Genomic DNA, 15,752 nt, shown 5'->3' on the forward strand with positions numbered 1-15,752 from the left:
TTCAATCCCTTCCCGTTGGACGCTCCCCCCCTCCATTCCTCTAATTCGCCTGATGTATCTTCCTGGTGGGGGGAGGCCAAGCAGCAATGGACTCTTATTAAAAAACACCTCGAGAAAGCCAAACTGGATTACAAAAAGTACGCAGATCGCCATCGTGTGGCCGAATGGGATTTACAACCTGGAGATCATGTTTATATTTCCACCAAGAACCTGAAATTAGGTCAGACAAGCCGCAAACTAGCATTAAAGTTCCTTGGGCCTTTCCCTGTGCGCAAAGTAATTAATAAAGTGACTGTTGCTATAAATTTACCCATGAACTTAAGCCATGTTCATGATACATTTCATGTCAGTCTCCTTAAAAGAGCTCCCACCGACGACAAGTGGCACATCAAAGCTCCACCCATTCCAACTTTGATAGACGACCAAATACACTACGAAGTGCAACAAATTTTGGACTCTAAGATCAAACGGAATCAGCTTTTTTACCTCATTCGGTGGAAGGACTTTGATTCTGGATACGATGAGTGGGTGAACTCTGTACATGTTCATGCTCCTAGATTAACCAAAGCTTTTCACACTCGTTACCCATATAAGCCAGGGGGGGATCTATTTTAAGGGGGGCAGAATGTCAGGTCCAGTGTGTATTTAAACTGTACTGACTCCATTTTCTAATGTTTCTAGTGTCTAAGTGTTTTCCCCGCAGGTGCACCAGTTCCCAGGCAGCTTTCCCACCGGAGGAGACTGTTTTGTCTAACACCGTTCCACCAGGCATTGGCCTTGAAGGAGAGCAGCTTCCCAAGAAAGATGTTGTTTTGAGAACTGTGGGGGGAGGCTGATGCAGATGGGAACTGTTACTCTGTACCTCATGCTTTGCCCTTCATTGGTAACAATGACTGTGTACCATCCTGAGTCTCCTATTCAGGACAGTGGACTATAATGGACCTTTTCTGCAGTAAAGTTTCCTTATTCAATCAATGGACTCTTGTTTGCTTTTGAAAGGGAACCTGTAGGAAGAGCCTTATCTAGCCACAAGCTGACAGTCTGCACAGAAGAACTCGGTGAACAGAAGTTCATTGTCTGTCTGTCAGGTCTGTTGCCCACAGTCCCTCCATCTTCCCTTCATTTGCAATCATCCTCTCTCTATGTGTGTGTGGAGTTTTTCACACAGGCCGTCCGGCTCCTGGGAAGACAGCACGCTTATCTCGGATGGCTCGCCACAGAGTCCTTGAGATGGTTCCTTCCTATTCTCCCACTGACTATACCCAGCTGGATGGGCACTGGGGGTGGGGGGCTCACAGGGAGGGACTGGAACTTTGTAACAAGCATTCCATACGTCATTCTCAACAAGAGCCCTGTGTACAGCCAGACACTTTTACTGCTTCTGTGTAACCTATGGACATAAATACGCTTTAGTTATGATTTCTCAATAAAAAACCTTGACTCAAGAGAGCCTGGATTTCTTGCTGCAAGGAGGGAACTCAGCTTCAACGTATCCTGTTTTCCATAGACTGACATATTGTTGAGAATCATACCTTTCCTACCTTCAACCTGCACCCCAGAGAGATGGCTACCGGATTTACTCCGAGTCGCACTGCCTGGGAGAGGAGGTGGAGGGCCTTACCGATCAACCACCGGGGTCTCTTGACCTGTTACAGTCAGACAGAAGGTCATGGGCCAAATTAGGTGCAATCCCCCAGGCTGGGGCTTCACATCTGATGTGGACTTCCCTGTCTACTCCAAGACAGTGGGCCCCTAGGCCCAGAGAGGAGGAGCGGTGCAGAGGGACTCTGTTCACCCACTACTCTACTGGGACAGGACTCAGCAGCAGTCTGGACCCCCAACTAACTGCCATCCCCGAGTCCAGGCCCGAGCAGGAAAGGGGGGGAGACTCTGTTTGGGAGTCACTCCAAACCTCCACTGTGCTGCTTCACCCGGCAATGCTCAGCGATCGTCCTAATCTCTGGTGGGATGAGACAGCTGGGTGTTATGTGGAAGTGCCGGAAACGGGGATGATCAATCTCCCTCCAGCGATGGGGGGAGACCGTTTGGATGTCCTCATGGAACAGGTCCGAATAATGCACTATGACATGTTAGCGGTTACCGGCCTTGCTCAGGGGTGGGCGGACAGTGCTCGCGGATGCCAACAGCCCTTGGGTTGGATGCAGGATGATCCACCCACCCTCCTAGGCTGGGTTCAACTGGCTTGCGAGGTCGAAAACTAAACCCAGGTAGTCCGCCTAGTGAAACAGCACCAGCTCCTGGGAACGAGGCAAACCTCTAACCTACCTACCCATGGCCGGACCACACCAGTAGGACCAGGGCCAGGCAGAGAACTTTGGGACACTCATTGGAGGCAGGAATTATGTCTCCAGTGAGGAAATAGCAGACATTTCACAGCACAGTGTCCCCTGAAAGCCCCTCCGGAAAAAGGAGTGCCAAGACCCGTACCAGTGCCCCGAGCCCTGAAAATGGCGTGCAAGCCCCCTGTACAGTGAGGGAAGCCAGACACTGGGCTGGAAGCTGAGGAGTTGCCCGCTCTCAAAGGTGAGGTACCCGCCCCATCGGGAAACAAGAAGGACCTGCTGTAAAAGGGCCCCCACGGCAGGTCACCAAGGAGTCCACCCCTTCTGAGGTGAGAGAAAGGGGGAGCCATATTGTTCATGCCCGTAGTGCTTGTAAACCCAAAATGAGGGACTCATGTGTGGGTACAAGCCCTCATAGACTCCGGGTGCTCCCGAGATATCATCTTGCCCGCCCTAGTAAATGGATTAGGCTTGAAAACCCATGAACTGGAGGATCCAATAGTTTTTGAGCAAATGGACGGTTCAAGTATGAGCCCTGCCCCTTTTGAAATGGAACCTGTACCCACGGGAATGGGGAAACACTGGGAGGCCTGCCCCTACATAGTCAGCAACACAGCTAAATACTCCCTGATCCTTGGTAGCCACTGGCTAGGAGACCATGACCCCTACATCAAATGGTCGGAGGGGGTTGTCATGTTCAAAGGAAGTTAGTGCAGTGTGCATGCGTGGACACGGGAGTGGGGCGGGACACCTCCCTCTCCCTTGAACGTCGCCTTACTAGCTGAGGAGGAGGAGAAAGCCATCCCTTGGGAGTACAGGCATTTCTGCCTATCCTTCAGCGAAAAGGAAGTGGATGAGCTTCCCCCCCACCACAATACTGACTGTGCCATTTAATTAATTCCCGGGGAGAAGTTACCCAAAGGTATTCCATGAGCCCGGCGGAGCGCCAGGAGCTACGGAAGTTCATAGATAAGAATTTGAAGAGGGGATTCATCGGGCCAGCTAGCTCCCCAGATGCCGCCTCCATCTTGTTCATCAAAAAGAAGGACAGGGGATTGAGACTATGCACAGATTTCAGAGGCATTAATGCAGTGTCCATGTCAAATGCCTACCCCCTCCCTTTGATTCGGAATCTGCTCAGCGTAGTAGCTCAAGGCAAAGTCTTCTCGAAACTGGATTTAAAAGATGCATACTTCTGTGTTAGAATATGGGAGGGGGATGAATGGAAAACTGCCTTTAAAATGCCCTTAGGACCATTTGAATACCTAGTCATGCCGTTTGGGCTTAAAGGCGCCCCTGTTGTGTACATGACGCTTATTCATGAAGTGCTCCATGAATACCTGTACAAAGGGGTGGTTGTTTACCTTGATGATGTCCTTATCTATACGGCAGATAAGGAATCACATGTTGAACTAGTCCGGAAAGTGCTAAATGCCCTAATCAAGCATAATTTACCTGTCAAACTGTCCAAGTGTGAGTTTCACAAGGAGGAGTTGGATTACCTGGGCTACCGAATATCTAGTCAAGGACTGAAAATGGACCCAGCTAAGGTACAGGCACTGGAGGGGTGGGAAGCGCCCCAAACGAGAAGGCTATTACAATCTTTCCTGGGGTTTGCCAATTTCTATAGACCATTTATAGAAAACTTTGCCCAAATAGCTCTGCCTTTAACGGACTTATTAAAAACCAAAGGGAAAGGGGGTCAAGAGAAAAAACCCCAAGCCAAATTACAGTGGACACTGGAGTGTCAGCAAGCGTTTGAAAAGCTGAAAAGAAAGTTCATCTCAGAGCCCATGCTGCAGCATCCAGATGAAAACCGCAAATTCATTGTGCAAGTCGACGCCAGCAACACAGCAGGGGGGGGGGTGTTGCTACAAGCTGACATTGAAGGCAAACTCCACCCCTGTGCATATCTATCCAAAAAGTTTACTGATGCAGAACGCAACTGGAGCGTGTGGGAAAAAGAAGCCTTTGCTGTTAAACTGGCTCTTACTACTTGGAGGCAGTGGCTGGAGGGGGCCAGAAGCCAATTCGAAGTTTGGACAGATCATAAAAATTTAGAAGCTCTCCACACACCCCGGAAGCTAAATGCTAAACAACTCCTCTGGGCTGAGTTCTTCTCCAAGTTTAACTTCACACTCAATTACCTACCAGGGCGGGTCAATTTCCTAGCAGATGCCCTGTCACGAATGCCACAACATGACAGCCAGAGAGGAAATTATTGACACAGTGTTTTCACCAACCCAACTGGGAGGGGCAGTGACAACCCGCAGCCAAACAGTGAAACAACAACTCAATAAGAAACTTGATCTCTCTGACTGGAAAAGGCAGGTGCAAGAGGAAGTGGAAAAGGATGGAGAAGGCGTGTCTCACAACGAGCTCACACAAACAGAAGCGGGTGAATGGTACAAAGGCAACAAACCATATATTCCACACAGTCTACGCAAGGAAATTCTTCAACAGTGCCACGACGCCAAACTAGCTGGTCACTTCAGCTACCTAAAACCCTCCACCTAATTCAGTGCCAGTTCTGGTGGCCCAACATGAGACGAGACATCTCCCAATATGCATCCACCTGCCAAGTCTGTATAATGGGGAAATCCAGAAGATGAAAGCCCCCAGTACTATTCCAACTGCTAGAGACTCCTCCCAGACCTTGGACGGTGATCTCGATGGACTTCATCACCGACCTACCATCCTCCAAGGGGTGCACATGCATATTAGTAGTGGTGGATCTGTTCTCCAAACAAACACACTTCATCCCTTTTACCACTATCCCAACAGCCAAAAAACTAGCCAAGTTGTTCATGAAACGTATAGTGAGGCTCCACTCATTTCCTATCAAAGTGATCTCAGATCGGGGTGTGCAATTTGTTGCCAACTTTTGGTGGGAGCTCCTCCAAGTTGCCAGCATCAAGGAAGGAATAAGCTCTGCTCATCACCCTGAAACCAACGGGCAAATGGAACGCACTAATCAAGTGCTGGAACAATTCCTACGCTGCTACATTATCTATCAGCAAGACAACTGGATAAACTTTCTCCATTTTGCTGAATATGCGTACAACAACACAGTACACAGTTCCACGGGAGTTTCCCCCTTTAAAATAGTGCATGGATACGAGGGACAAGCCCTACCCTTTGCCACCAACCCAGAGACTCATAAGGCAGGAGACCTAAGAGAATGGTGGTCCTCCTTAACAGCTCAGTGGAGTATCATCCAGGAGACTTTAAAGAAAGTCAAAGAGGATTACAAAAAGTATGCAGATCGGCGTCGCACTGAACAATGGAACCTGCAACCCGGCGACTGGGTGTATGTCTCCACTAAAAACTTCAAAAGTGATCAGCCCTGCAAAAAACTAGGACTCAATACATGGGTCCCTTCCCAGTAAAAAGAGTAATCAATGAAGTGACAGTAGAACTTGAATTGCCAAAGAACCTACGCCAAGTGCACCCAACCTTCCACTTTAGCCTACTTAAAAAAGCCCCGCCTCCCGACGACTGGCATCCTGAGAAAGGCGTTCCACATCCAACCCTAGTTGATGGCCAAGTCTACTATGAAGTGGAGGAAGTCTTGGACTCTAAATGGAAAAACAAAAAAACTTTACTACTTAATCAGATGGAAAGACTTTGATGAAAGCTTCAGGGAATGGGTCGAACATTCCCATGTTAACACTCCACATCTCACAACTAACTTCCACAAAAAATATCCAGCCAAGCCGGGGCCAGGGGGGTGAAGGGGGGCCTTTGGGGGGGCAAAATGTCAGGTCTGTTGCCCACAGTCCCTCCATCTTCCCTTTCCCTGCAATCATCCTCTGTATGTGTGTGTGTATAGTTTTTCACACAGGCCGTCGAGCTCCTGGGAAGACAGCATGCTTATCTCAGATGGCTCGCCACAGAGTCCTTGAGACGGTTCCTTCCTATTCTCCCAGAAGGGATAATGCCAGAAGGGATAATACTCGCAGGTCTTATTTCACTAAAAAGGCGAAAAAGAAGGCGAAGCAAACACAATTGGTCTCCGTGCAGACTGAGCAGGTCTGGGGTAGACCTAAGACACCTTCTCCTTGGATGAGGTCCCCCCCCCTTACCAATCTTCGGAGGATGAAGGGGATATTCAGAGAAGCCCTTGGTGGGATGATCAAACCCGACCATATGACAAAGACATGCCCTTCGAGCTTTCTTATCATCAAGGGCCCGGCAGGTACAGATCCGAGTATGAGAGACTTCAGACCCATGCTTCAACCTCATTCTGGGACAAGTGAGAGTTGCCCAGGGGTGAGTATTCACGTTATGGTTCCCCAACTCGTGAACCCTCCTACCAATACTCAAAAGCGGGACATGACCAAAGCACTAGCCCGCCATCTGTTCCATCGCCTGATGAAATTATCATAGGGTCGGGCAGGATTTCTCCCACTGAGGACTTTCACTTATACACTGAGCAGATGCTTAGGATGGCTCGTTCCTTGGAAATTGAGGTAGCGGCTGTTAACCCTAAGCCGAAGGATAAGATCCTGCAATACATTTATTCAGGCAACCCATCTAATGTTGCCTTCCCTATCATAGAAGGCTTAGCCGAGGTGATCTCTTCCACATATGAGAAACCAGCCTCTATTCATGCCACCTCCCGCAAGCTAGAGGCTCTCTACAAGACAAGAGACGATGTCTGCACTTACCTGTTCTCTCATCCTCCACCATCATCCTTAGTAACTGAGGAGATGCAGGTGCAACAGAGGCAGGGATCCCAAGCTGTACCTACTGACAAAGAGAGTAGGAAGTTAGATTCCTTGGGCAAGAAGATATACTCCATCCCTCATACTGAAGATAGCGAACTACTCGTCTAGTCGTCTATCGTGGGGGCTTACCAGATTTTTCTTTGGAAACAAATTGCAGTATTTCTGGACAAACTTCCTGATGACCAACGAGTCTTGGCCAAAGTGATCATGGATGAGGCACTACGACTATCCAGACAACAAATTAGTGTGGGCTGGAACTCCCTTGAGACTGCATCTAGGGCATTGGCTTCTTCGGTCGTGCTCCGCAGACACGCATGGCTGCGTACTACAGCTCTTCCACCTGAAACCAGAAACAAGGTGGAAGACTTACCCTTTGAGGGAAAAACTTTATTCTCTTCCAAGACAGATGAATATCTGTCTCAGAAGCACAAGGATCGTTTGACAGCACATTCCTACGGTGTTATCCACTCCAAACAACCTTTCTCCAACCGCCCTCCTTACCGGCAGTTTCAATACTATCGAGGCAGACAGCAGAGATATCAGCCGTATCCTCAGTATGGCTCTTATAGGCAACAACACCAGCAGCAGGCTGGCCCTTACCAACATCGCAGGCCATACCACCGCTAGCGCCAGAGCCAACATAGTCCGGTTACTAAGGAGACGGCTAACCAACTCAAACAATTCTGACTAACAATTGAGCAATCTGTGGTTTTTGGTGACAGATTGGCTGATTTTGCAATAGCCTGGTCTGAGATTCAAGTTGATGGTTGGGTTTTGAATGTTATCAAGTTTGGATATAAAGTTGAATTTGAAGTTTACCCACAGTTGTCTCTCCCTGATTTTTCACTTTATACCCCATTGCAGAAGCTGCACACGGCAGTGGCAGCCTTGCAACTAAAGGGAGCAGTTCGGGAGATACCACAGGATGAATCCCCACTGGGATTCTATTCTAGAATGTTTGTGGTGGATAAGAAGGACGATGGTGTACGTCCTGTATTAGACCTGAGAGGTCTGAATAAGTTTGTACAGGTTAAAAAGTTCCAGATGCTTACATTAGCCACAGTCCTTCAGTTAATGCCTGATAACATGTGGTTCGCTGTCCTAGACCTTAAGGGCGCGTACTTTCATATCTCTATTCACCCAGCCCATAGAAAATGTGTTAGATTTGTCTGTAATGGGTGAATTTTCCAATACCAGGTATTGCCCTTTGGCCTCTCCACCGCGCCCAGGGTCTTCACCAAATGTATGGCCCCAGTGGTAGCCTTCTTGAGGAGACAGGGGTGCTCTATATACCCATACTTAGATGATTGGCTTTTGTCAGCGCCATCAGCTGCTGCATTGCAGGAACAGATACACATGGTGGTAACAACATGTGCTAGGCTGGGTCTCCTTGTGAATTTCCAAAAATCTATACTCATCCCCTCACAAAGGGCCCAGTACATTGGCATAGTATTGGATGGGGTACAGAATAAGGGATTCCTGCCTTCAGACCGTGCCTTACGAATTAAATATATAGTGGGTTTATTCTCCAGGTGTTGTTTTCTGAATAGCGGCTATTCAGAAACTCTTGGGTCTCATGGCATCCGCTACAGCAGTAACCCCTGTGACTAGGTTACATATGCGGGCCCTTCAATTGTAGTTTCTCTCAGTCCACAACTTTCAGTCTGATCACCAGGGTCAGAAGTACTCCATCCCGTGCAACATCATTTGTTCCTTGGGCTAGTGGCTGCCTGATAGTAATCTCCTTAAGGGAGTTGCATTTGGTGCTATTCAGCATCAAGTTACTATTTCCACCGATGCCAGTTTATTAGGTTGGGGGGCTCAATGTGGCTCTTTATGAGCTCATGGGACCTGGACTGACCAGGACCGGGAACTCCACATTAATCATTTGGAGCTCAAAGCTATACGCTATGCCCTTATTGCATTTGCAGATACCGTACACCACAAGACAGTCCAAATATTGACCGACAATTGAATGGCCATGTTCTATCTGAACAAACAGAGAGGCACCACGTCTCAGACCCTCTGCGATGAAGCAGTGCTGATTTGGGAGTGGGCTCTGAGCAGAGACATATTCTTACAGGCGGTTCACATTCCGGGCACGTCAAATGTGGTCGCAGACAAACTGAGTTGGTTGGCCTCCGAGAACTACGAATGGACAATCGCAGATGTACATTTGCGAGAGGTATTCCTGATGTGGGGGTTTCCAGAGGTGGACCTGTTTGCATCAGAGAGCAACAAGAAAGCTCCTCAGTTCTGTTCCAGAGGAGGACTAGGACACCGTTCACTAGGGGATGCGTGCCAGATCAGGTGGACAGGTCGTCTGTTTTACGCTTTCCCTCCATTCCTGCTGATTTCCAGGACAGTCAGCAAGATTCAGCGAGACGGAACTCATGTTATTTTGGTGACTCCTTTTTGGCCTCGTCAGCCTTGGTTCCATCTGGTGATGCAGCTCTCACGGGGGTCTTCCTTTCGATTCAAACAAGATCCGAGTCTCCTGTCGGACAGGGGGATCCTATATCACGATCTACCCAGACTGAGCCTCACAGCGTAGCTCCTTTTGGGCCAATAGGCTTCTCTGTGAGGGTTTCGGAGGTATTGACTAATGCCAGAAGGGATAATACTCGCAGGTCTTATTCTGCCAAATGGAAGCGCTTTGAGACTTGGGCGATTGCCAAGGGATTCAATGCTTTGGACTGTACTTTGGGGTGTATTTTTGACTTTCTATTGTCCTTGAAGGATGATGGACTTTCCAACTCCTCCATAAAAATTTATTTGGCAGCCATTTCGGCTTTCCACCCCAGAATTGATGGGAAGACTGTTTTCTCCCATAGTTTGTCTAAGACTTTTCTTAAAGGTTTGCAGAACATGTTACCACCTGTTAGGGAGGTTGTCCCTCAGTGGTCCCTCAAGTTAGTTTTGGCTGAGCTCATTAAGCCTCCATTTGAACCTTTGGCTACCTGTGACCTTTTGTCCTTTAAGGTAGCTTTTTTGGTGGCCATTACTTCGGCATGTAGAGTAAGTGAATTAGCAGCCCTTAGACACGACCCACCTTTTCTGAAGGTCCATCAAAGCAAAGTGGTTAGACCAGATGTGAAGTTTAGACCTAAGGTGTCCACCCAGTTTCACACGTCTTGGGATATTGTCCTACCTGTATTTTTCCATCACCTTTGGATAGTGCAGAATGGGCCTTTCATTCTTTAGATGTATGGAGGGCAATTCTTTTTTATATCCAGAGGACAAAGCCTTTTTGGAGGGATAAACAGCTATTTGTGTGTTATGCTGGCCCTAGGAAAGGCAGGGCAGCCATGTCTCAGTCTATATCGAGATGGGTTACTATGACTGTTAAGACTTGTTATTCACAGGCTGCTGTACCTTGCCCTTTGAAAGTCAAAGTGCATTCAACAAGGGCACAAGCAGCATCTGCAGCGTTCCTGAAAGGGATCCCACTTCATGACATCTGGAGAGCTGCAACTTGGGCCTTGTCAGAGACGTTAGTTAAGCATTACGCCATGGATATGCTGGAGAGAAGAGAGGCAGCAGTGGGTCAGGCTGTTCTCCATTCTCTTTTTCATTAGGGAACACGCCCACCTCTGAGGTAAGTGGCTTGTGAGTCTCCCATGTGAGACTGCACAGAAGACGGACAATGAAAACAGGGTTGCGCTTACCGTAACTTCTGTTCATTGATGTCTTCTGTGTAGGCACACAATCCCTCCCTCCTGCCCCGCTGTGTTCCTCTCTTCTATTGGGGTGTCGGAGGCACAGGAGAAACTGAGGGCGAGGGGGTGCCGCCGCCGGATGTCGTTTTCGGCAGGAAAGCCCACGCATGCACATCCAGCGGACAGGCACCCCCTAGTGGACATTTTACTAGAAAAAAGTTTCCGGTCGGCAGGCTGCGCATGAGCAGTCCCATGTGTGCCTGCACAGAAGACGTCAGTGAACAGAAGTTACGGTAAGCGCAGCCCTGTTTTACAGGTGAGTGCAACCCGGTTTTCTCAAAAGCTTATGCTAAAGTAAAGTTGGTTACTCTTAAAGGTGCTACTGTATTCTTTTCTATTTTGCTACTACAGACTAACACGGCTAACTCCTCTGGCCTTACGAAATATGATCCTAGTCTCAGTTAATTTAGGGGGGGCATAAATTTGTGCTATATTGGTGCAGATGTGGGTTTTTTAAAAACTCTTAAATACACACAACACTGGTTCTACTCATTCTCCTTTACAATTTACACATATGCATTGAGTACATCAATACTGTACATGTCAGGTTCATTTCCTAATTTCTTTTAGCAGAATCTGATTTTGGATCATTTAAAATCCCAAAATCTGGCTGTTTCTCCTATTTGTGGTTTCCACACCACCTCTTGAACACAATGGCGGGTTCCCAATCTCAACCATGGGTGAACAGAATGTTAATTCTTCTGCATTCATCTCCATTTCCACAACCCCTTCCAAACCCTAGAAAGATCACATCAGAGAATCACCCAAACACAATTGCTGTCAAAAACGGTGAAGTGGGTTGTATTATTTTGTGTAGTACACTGCTATCATGCCCTGTTGTGCCCTCTTACTGTGTAACCTAAAGCTGTTCAAGAAATAAAGTGTTTTTGACAGGAATTGTGTTTTTGTGATTCTCTGATGTTAAGTGAGTTGTGTTATTTTTGTGAGGTGGAATGCTGGAATGCCCTTTGGTGTGCCCCCCTGCTGTGTAACCTAAAACTGTTCAAGAAATAAAGTGTTTTTGACAGGAATTGTGCTTTTGTGATTCTCTGATGTTAAGTGAGTTGTGTTATTTTTCTGTGTGGGGGACTGCTGGTGTAATGTGTCATAATGCTTTGCCTACTTGTACTTTGAAAGGGAGAAAATAATTTTTTAAAAACTTTATTTTGTGTTGTTCGTGTTTTATTCTTTGTTGTGCATTTGGTTCCCATCATAGGGAACAATGGGGCTGGCTGGCCAGCCATCTCTGTAGGTGGTGGGGGAATTTGACGGAGGGTGTCTGTGGTTCAGGCGCTCTTTCACAGGGACCAGCTGGCACTCAGAAGTGTGCCCACCATTGTGGCACCCCTGGGCTGTGCAGAATTGCCCAGGGAAACAGAGTTTAGAAGTTCCCAGCATAGGGAACAAAGGGAGAGGGCTGGCCTTTGCCAGCCTGTTCCTGGGGTTATGGGTGTGGGGCTGCTGGGGGGTGGATTTGGGTCTGTGAGGGGCTAATGTGGGGATTTGGGTCTGTGTGTGGCAGCTGGGGGGGGAATTGGGTTTGTGTGGGGCTGTAGGAGGTGGACTTTGGGGGCTGAGAGCACCTACTTGGGGAGGCCATGAAATGCCCCCCCCCCAAGTGGGAGCAGGCTGAGCCTTGGTGGGGGGTGGGAGGTAAGGTGGGAGAAGGGCCCCTGAGGGTTGGGGGGCATTTTGCATGCAAAATGCCACCCCTGGAAAAGGAAGCCTGCCTCTTCATTTTTTCCCCATAGGAAAAAATGAATGAAGATGAGCAGCAGCAACCTAAAGCTATGGCTTTTTTTAGGCGAGGATGGGGGACCTAGTTTGGGGGGCCATAACATGGCCCCTCAAAGTCCAATCCTTCTGAAACTTGGGGGGTTGTTAGAGGGGAATTAGAGGAAGGCCCCCACCAAATTTGGGGTGATTTGGTGGGAAAATGCCTCCCCCAGGCTTCAGAGAAGCCTTGGGAGGCTTTTTCCCATTGAAAAAAAACCGAATCGATCTGAATCAATCCAAATCAATCCGAATTGGTAAACCCGAATCGGCTGGGCGATTCGGGTTTCTGCTAAACCCGAATCAGCCTCTCGATTCGGGTTTAGCAGATTCGGATCGCTGTCATTTCCACCCTTGGACCTGCCCCTAAAGGTCTCGGGGTATAGGCACAGAAGCAATTTTTAGTTACAGAATTATTTTTAATTTCAATCCTGCACTCACAAAAGTTTCTGAGAATAGCATTTATGTGCCAAGAATTCAGAAAAACAAGATTAAATAGGAAGCGTTGGAATGTATTAAAACCTGCTTTCTTCTTTTTCACAGAAATTAGTGACTACAACATTGGGTGTCCAGTCAAATAGGATCAGGTGCCACACAACACGAGTTGGTGGAGGTTTTGGAGGGAAAAGTACAAAACCTTCATTTTTTTCCGCCGCAGCAGCAGTGGCAGCGCACAAGTAAGAGCTACGATTGTTCATGATCTAATAAACTGACTGATGCCTTCTTCTGACTTGCAAACAAATCTGGATTCAGGGAGTGGAGAAAGGACCGTACAATTGTATGTGTCCTGTCCTCTCATATAGAAATTCCTCAGCTCCCCTCCTATTCCCAGTTTTGGCATTGTGTGGCCACTACCACTGAAGGAAAAAGAAACCAGGTCAACTCCATTGCTAAGCTATTATTCTGTGAGCAACCAAGATAGTAAACAATTATATATATATTTAATAGTTTTAGTATTCTAAATCTAAATCTAAAGTAAAAATTAATTAACAGTAGAGAAACCCTCCTGTGTAGAAAGTTATTGAATATATAGTGTAAATTATAGTTCAGTGTAAAAAAGGTAATGATAACATTAAGAAATTATAAAGTTATGAGGTAAATGTGAGGTGATATTAACGTCTCAGAGGGAAATTCTTTAATTTAAAAAATATATATTTGGTTTCTATTATCCTTTAGCCTAAGTGTCTGTCTATCTTCTGCTTAGTGTTAACTAAACTACAAAAGTATAAATAAAAATGTGGGGCTGTGGGGGGTAGGTGGGGGGGTTGTCCTCCATGGTTGTCCCATTCCAGTAGTCCTCTAGCCCCACAGGACCCCCCCTTTCCCTCCGGTCCCCTTCAGCCATGGAGCAGGCAAGGGCCTTAATGGCTGCCACCACTCTGGTCCAGGAGTTCAACTCCGGGAGGGCCCAGCGTTCCCCCCTTCTTCCTTTCACCCTTCCAAACTACACCCCTCTACTGGTGAGGGCATTGCAGGGGCCTAGTCAAGCTTGAGAAGTGAAGCCCCAACAAAGTAAAACAAACTGCTTGGTTAAACAGGTGGGAACAGAAATGTTTGCAAGCAACTTTTTAACTGGGGATGCACTTATAACCAGTAGGCTTGCCAGTCCTTCACTGAGGGAAGAGGATCTCACACCCCCAGCTGCTGCCCCCCAGCACCACTCACCTGGTCAGTGGGGAGGGCATGTGGGGAGGCTGGCTGGAGCATGTGGTGAAACCAGAGTTTTGCCCCAATACCCAGCCATGTGCTGACGTCACTTCCAGGCCCATCGGGCATCAGCGTGTTGCCGGCAATGTTATGATGTCACTGACAAGCCTCGCCACGGGTAAACTGACAAATCTCTATCTTAGTTTAATCCTGGTTTGTTGTCTCCTTGATGCTCCATGCCCCACCTCCATTCCCCCGGCAAGTGTGGCTCATAAACTAAACCACTCTTGCCTTCAGCCACCTCTCGCTAGCACAAGCCTTTCCCTACCTTTGGCTCCAATGATGCCTTGCAACATATTCTGACTCTCCGAAGCTCATGCCCTGAAAATCTTCTTGGTCTCCAGGGTGCTCCTGCACTCGGATTGGCTGTTCTACTGCAGGCCCACGCAGCTACCCCCCTAGAACAAGCATCCTAGTAACCGTTACCGGACGAACTTTTCAGGGGGCAGGATGGAGGGGATGCGAACTCCCTACCCCACAACAAAGTCTCTCCCTTTCTATCCAGCCTGAGCTGCTTCCTCTTGCTGTTCAGTAACACACATTTCAAGCAATTCACCAGCATGTTTCTTATGTGAGCAGAAACTGTTGGGCTCTTCCATAGGCATTTAGAGCCAAGCTACAAGTAATGAATGACACTTGCCTGGCAAGTGAACAGAGTCACGTGTATTCCTCCCTGTTCACTTGCCATTCACTTGCGCTCCACTTTATCGAGTGGAGTGCAAGTGAATGGCAAGTGAACAGGGAGGAATACACGTGCGTCTGCTCACTTGCTGGGCAAGTGTCATTCGTCACTTGTAGCTTGGCTCTTAGACTCTGTGTGAGAACACTGTGCAGTTGGTAAGAAGCGTTTGCAGAGAGTCAAAAACCTGCCCCAGTAAGTGAGTGAAAAGATGGGGAGGAGGGACGCTATGGGAGCTGGAGATGCAGTGCGGCTTCCCTAGCAGCTGGTCACAGCCAGTTGGAGGAGAATGTCCTGTCTCTTTAGAAGAGGCTTGTGTGTGGAAATGGATGGTTGAAGGTTTTCAAGGCATGGTATATACTAATCCTATTCGCCTTCGGCCACACTGAATCTGGGATTTACTGATCATGTGTAAGCCCAAACCAGTTTTCACTAACTAATCACAGCTAAATGAAGCCATTGCTTTATGGAATGTCTGAACTGAGCCATTATCATAAAACACATAATTAATTAAAGCAATTTCTGTTACTAGGGTGTGGTTTTTTGGAAGCAGCAGGTTGGATCCAGACCCAGTTGGCCGTTTGCATTGATTCCTCCTTCCTGCTGTGTAGCCCCACGTAATTCCTCGGGTTCCCCTATCCCCCAGGAGTGGCATTTTGTAGGGGGTGGGCACACAAGCTCCGTTCCACTGATGGAGCCACCGTGGTGCAGTGGTTAGAGTATTAGACGAGGTATGGGAGACCCAGTTTCAAATCTCCACTCTGCCATGGAATGTTGCTGGCTGACCTTGGGCCAGTCACACATTATCAGCTTAACCTACCTCACAGGGTTGTTGTTAGGA

At 47.9% G+C, this 15,752-nt stretch overlaps 1 protein-coding gene across 1 annotated transcript in view; it reads left to right on the top strand.

Moving 5' to 3' along the window:
- The window catches only part of LOC129324707 (aldehyde oxidase 3-like), a 147,162-nt gene that overhangs the window by 57,561 nt on the left and 73,849 nt on the right, over nt 1–15,752 (top strand). Inside the window, exon 20 of the mRNA XM_054972081.1 lies at nt 13,069–13,202. Coding sequence (XP_054828056.1) covers nt 13,069–13,202 — 134 coding nt within the window. The remainder of the gene's footprint in view (nt 1–13,068; nt 13,203–15,752) is intronic.

The sequence above is a fragment of the Eublepharis macularius genome, chromosome 2 (assembly GCF_028583425.1).
Source record: "Eublepharis macularius isolate TG4126 chromosome 2, MPM_Emac_v1.0, whole genome shotgun sequence".
Lineage (NCBI taxonomy): Eukaryota > Metazoa > Chordata > Lepidosauria > Squamata > Eublepharidae > Eublepharis > Eublepharis macularius.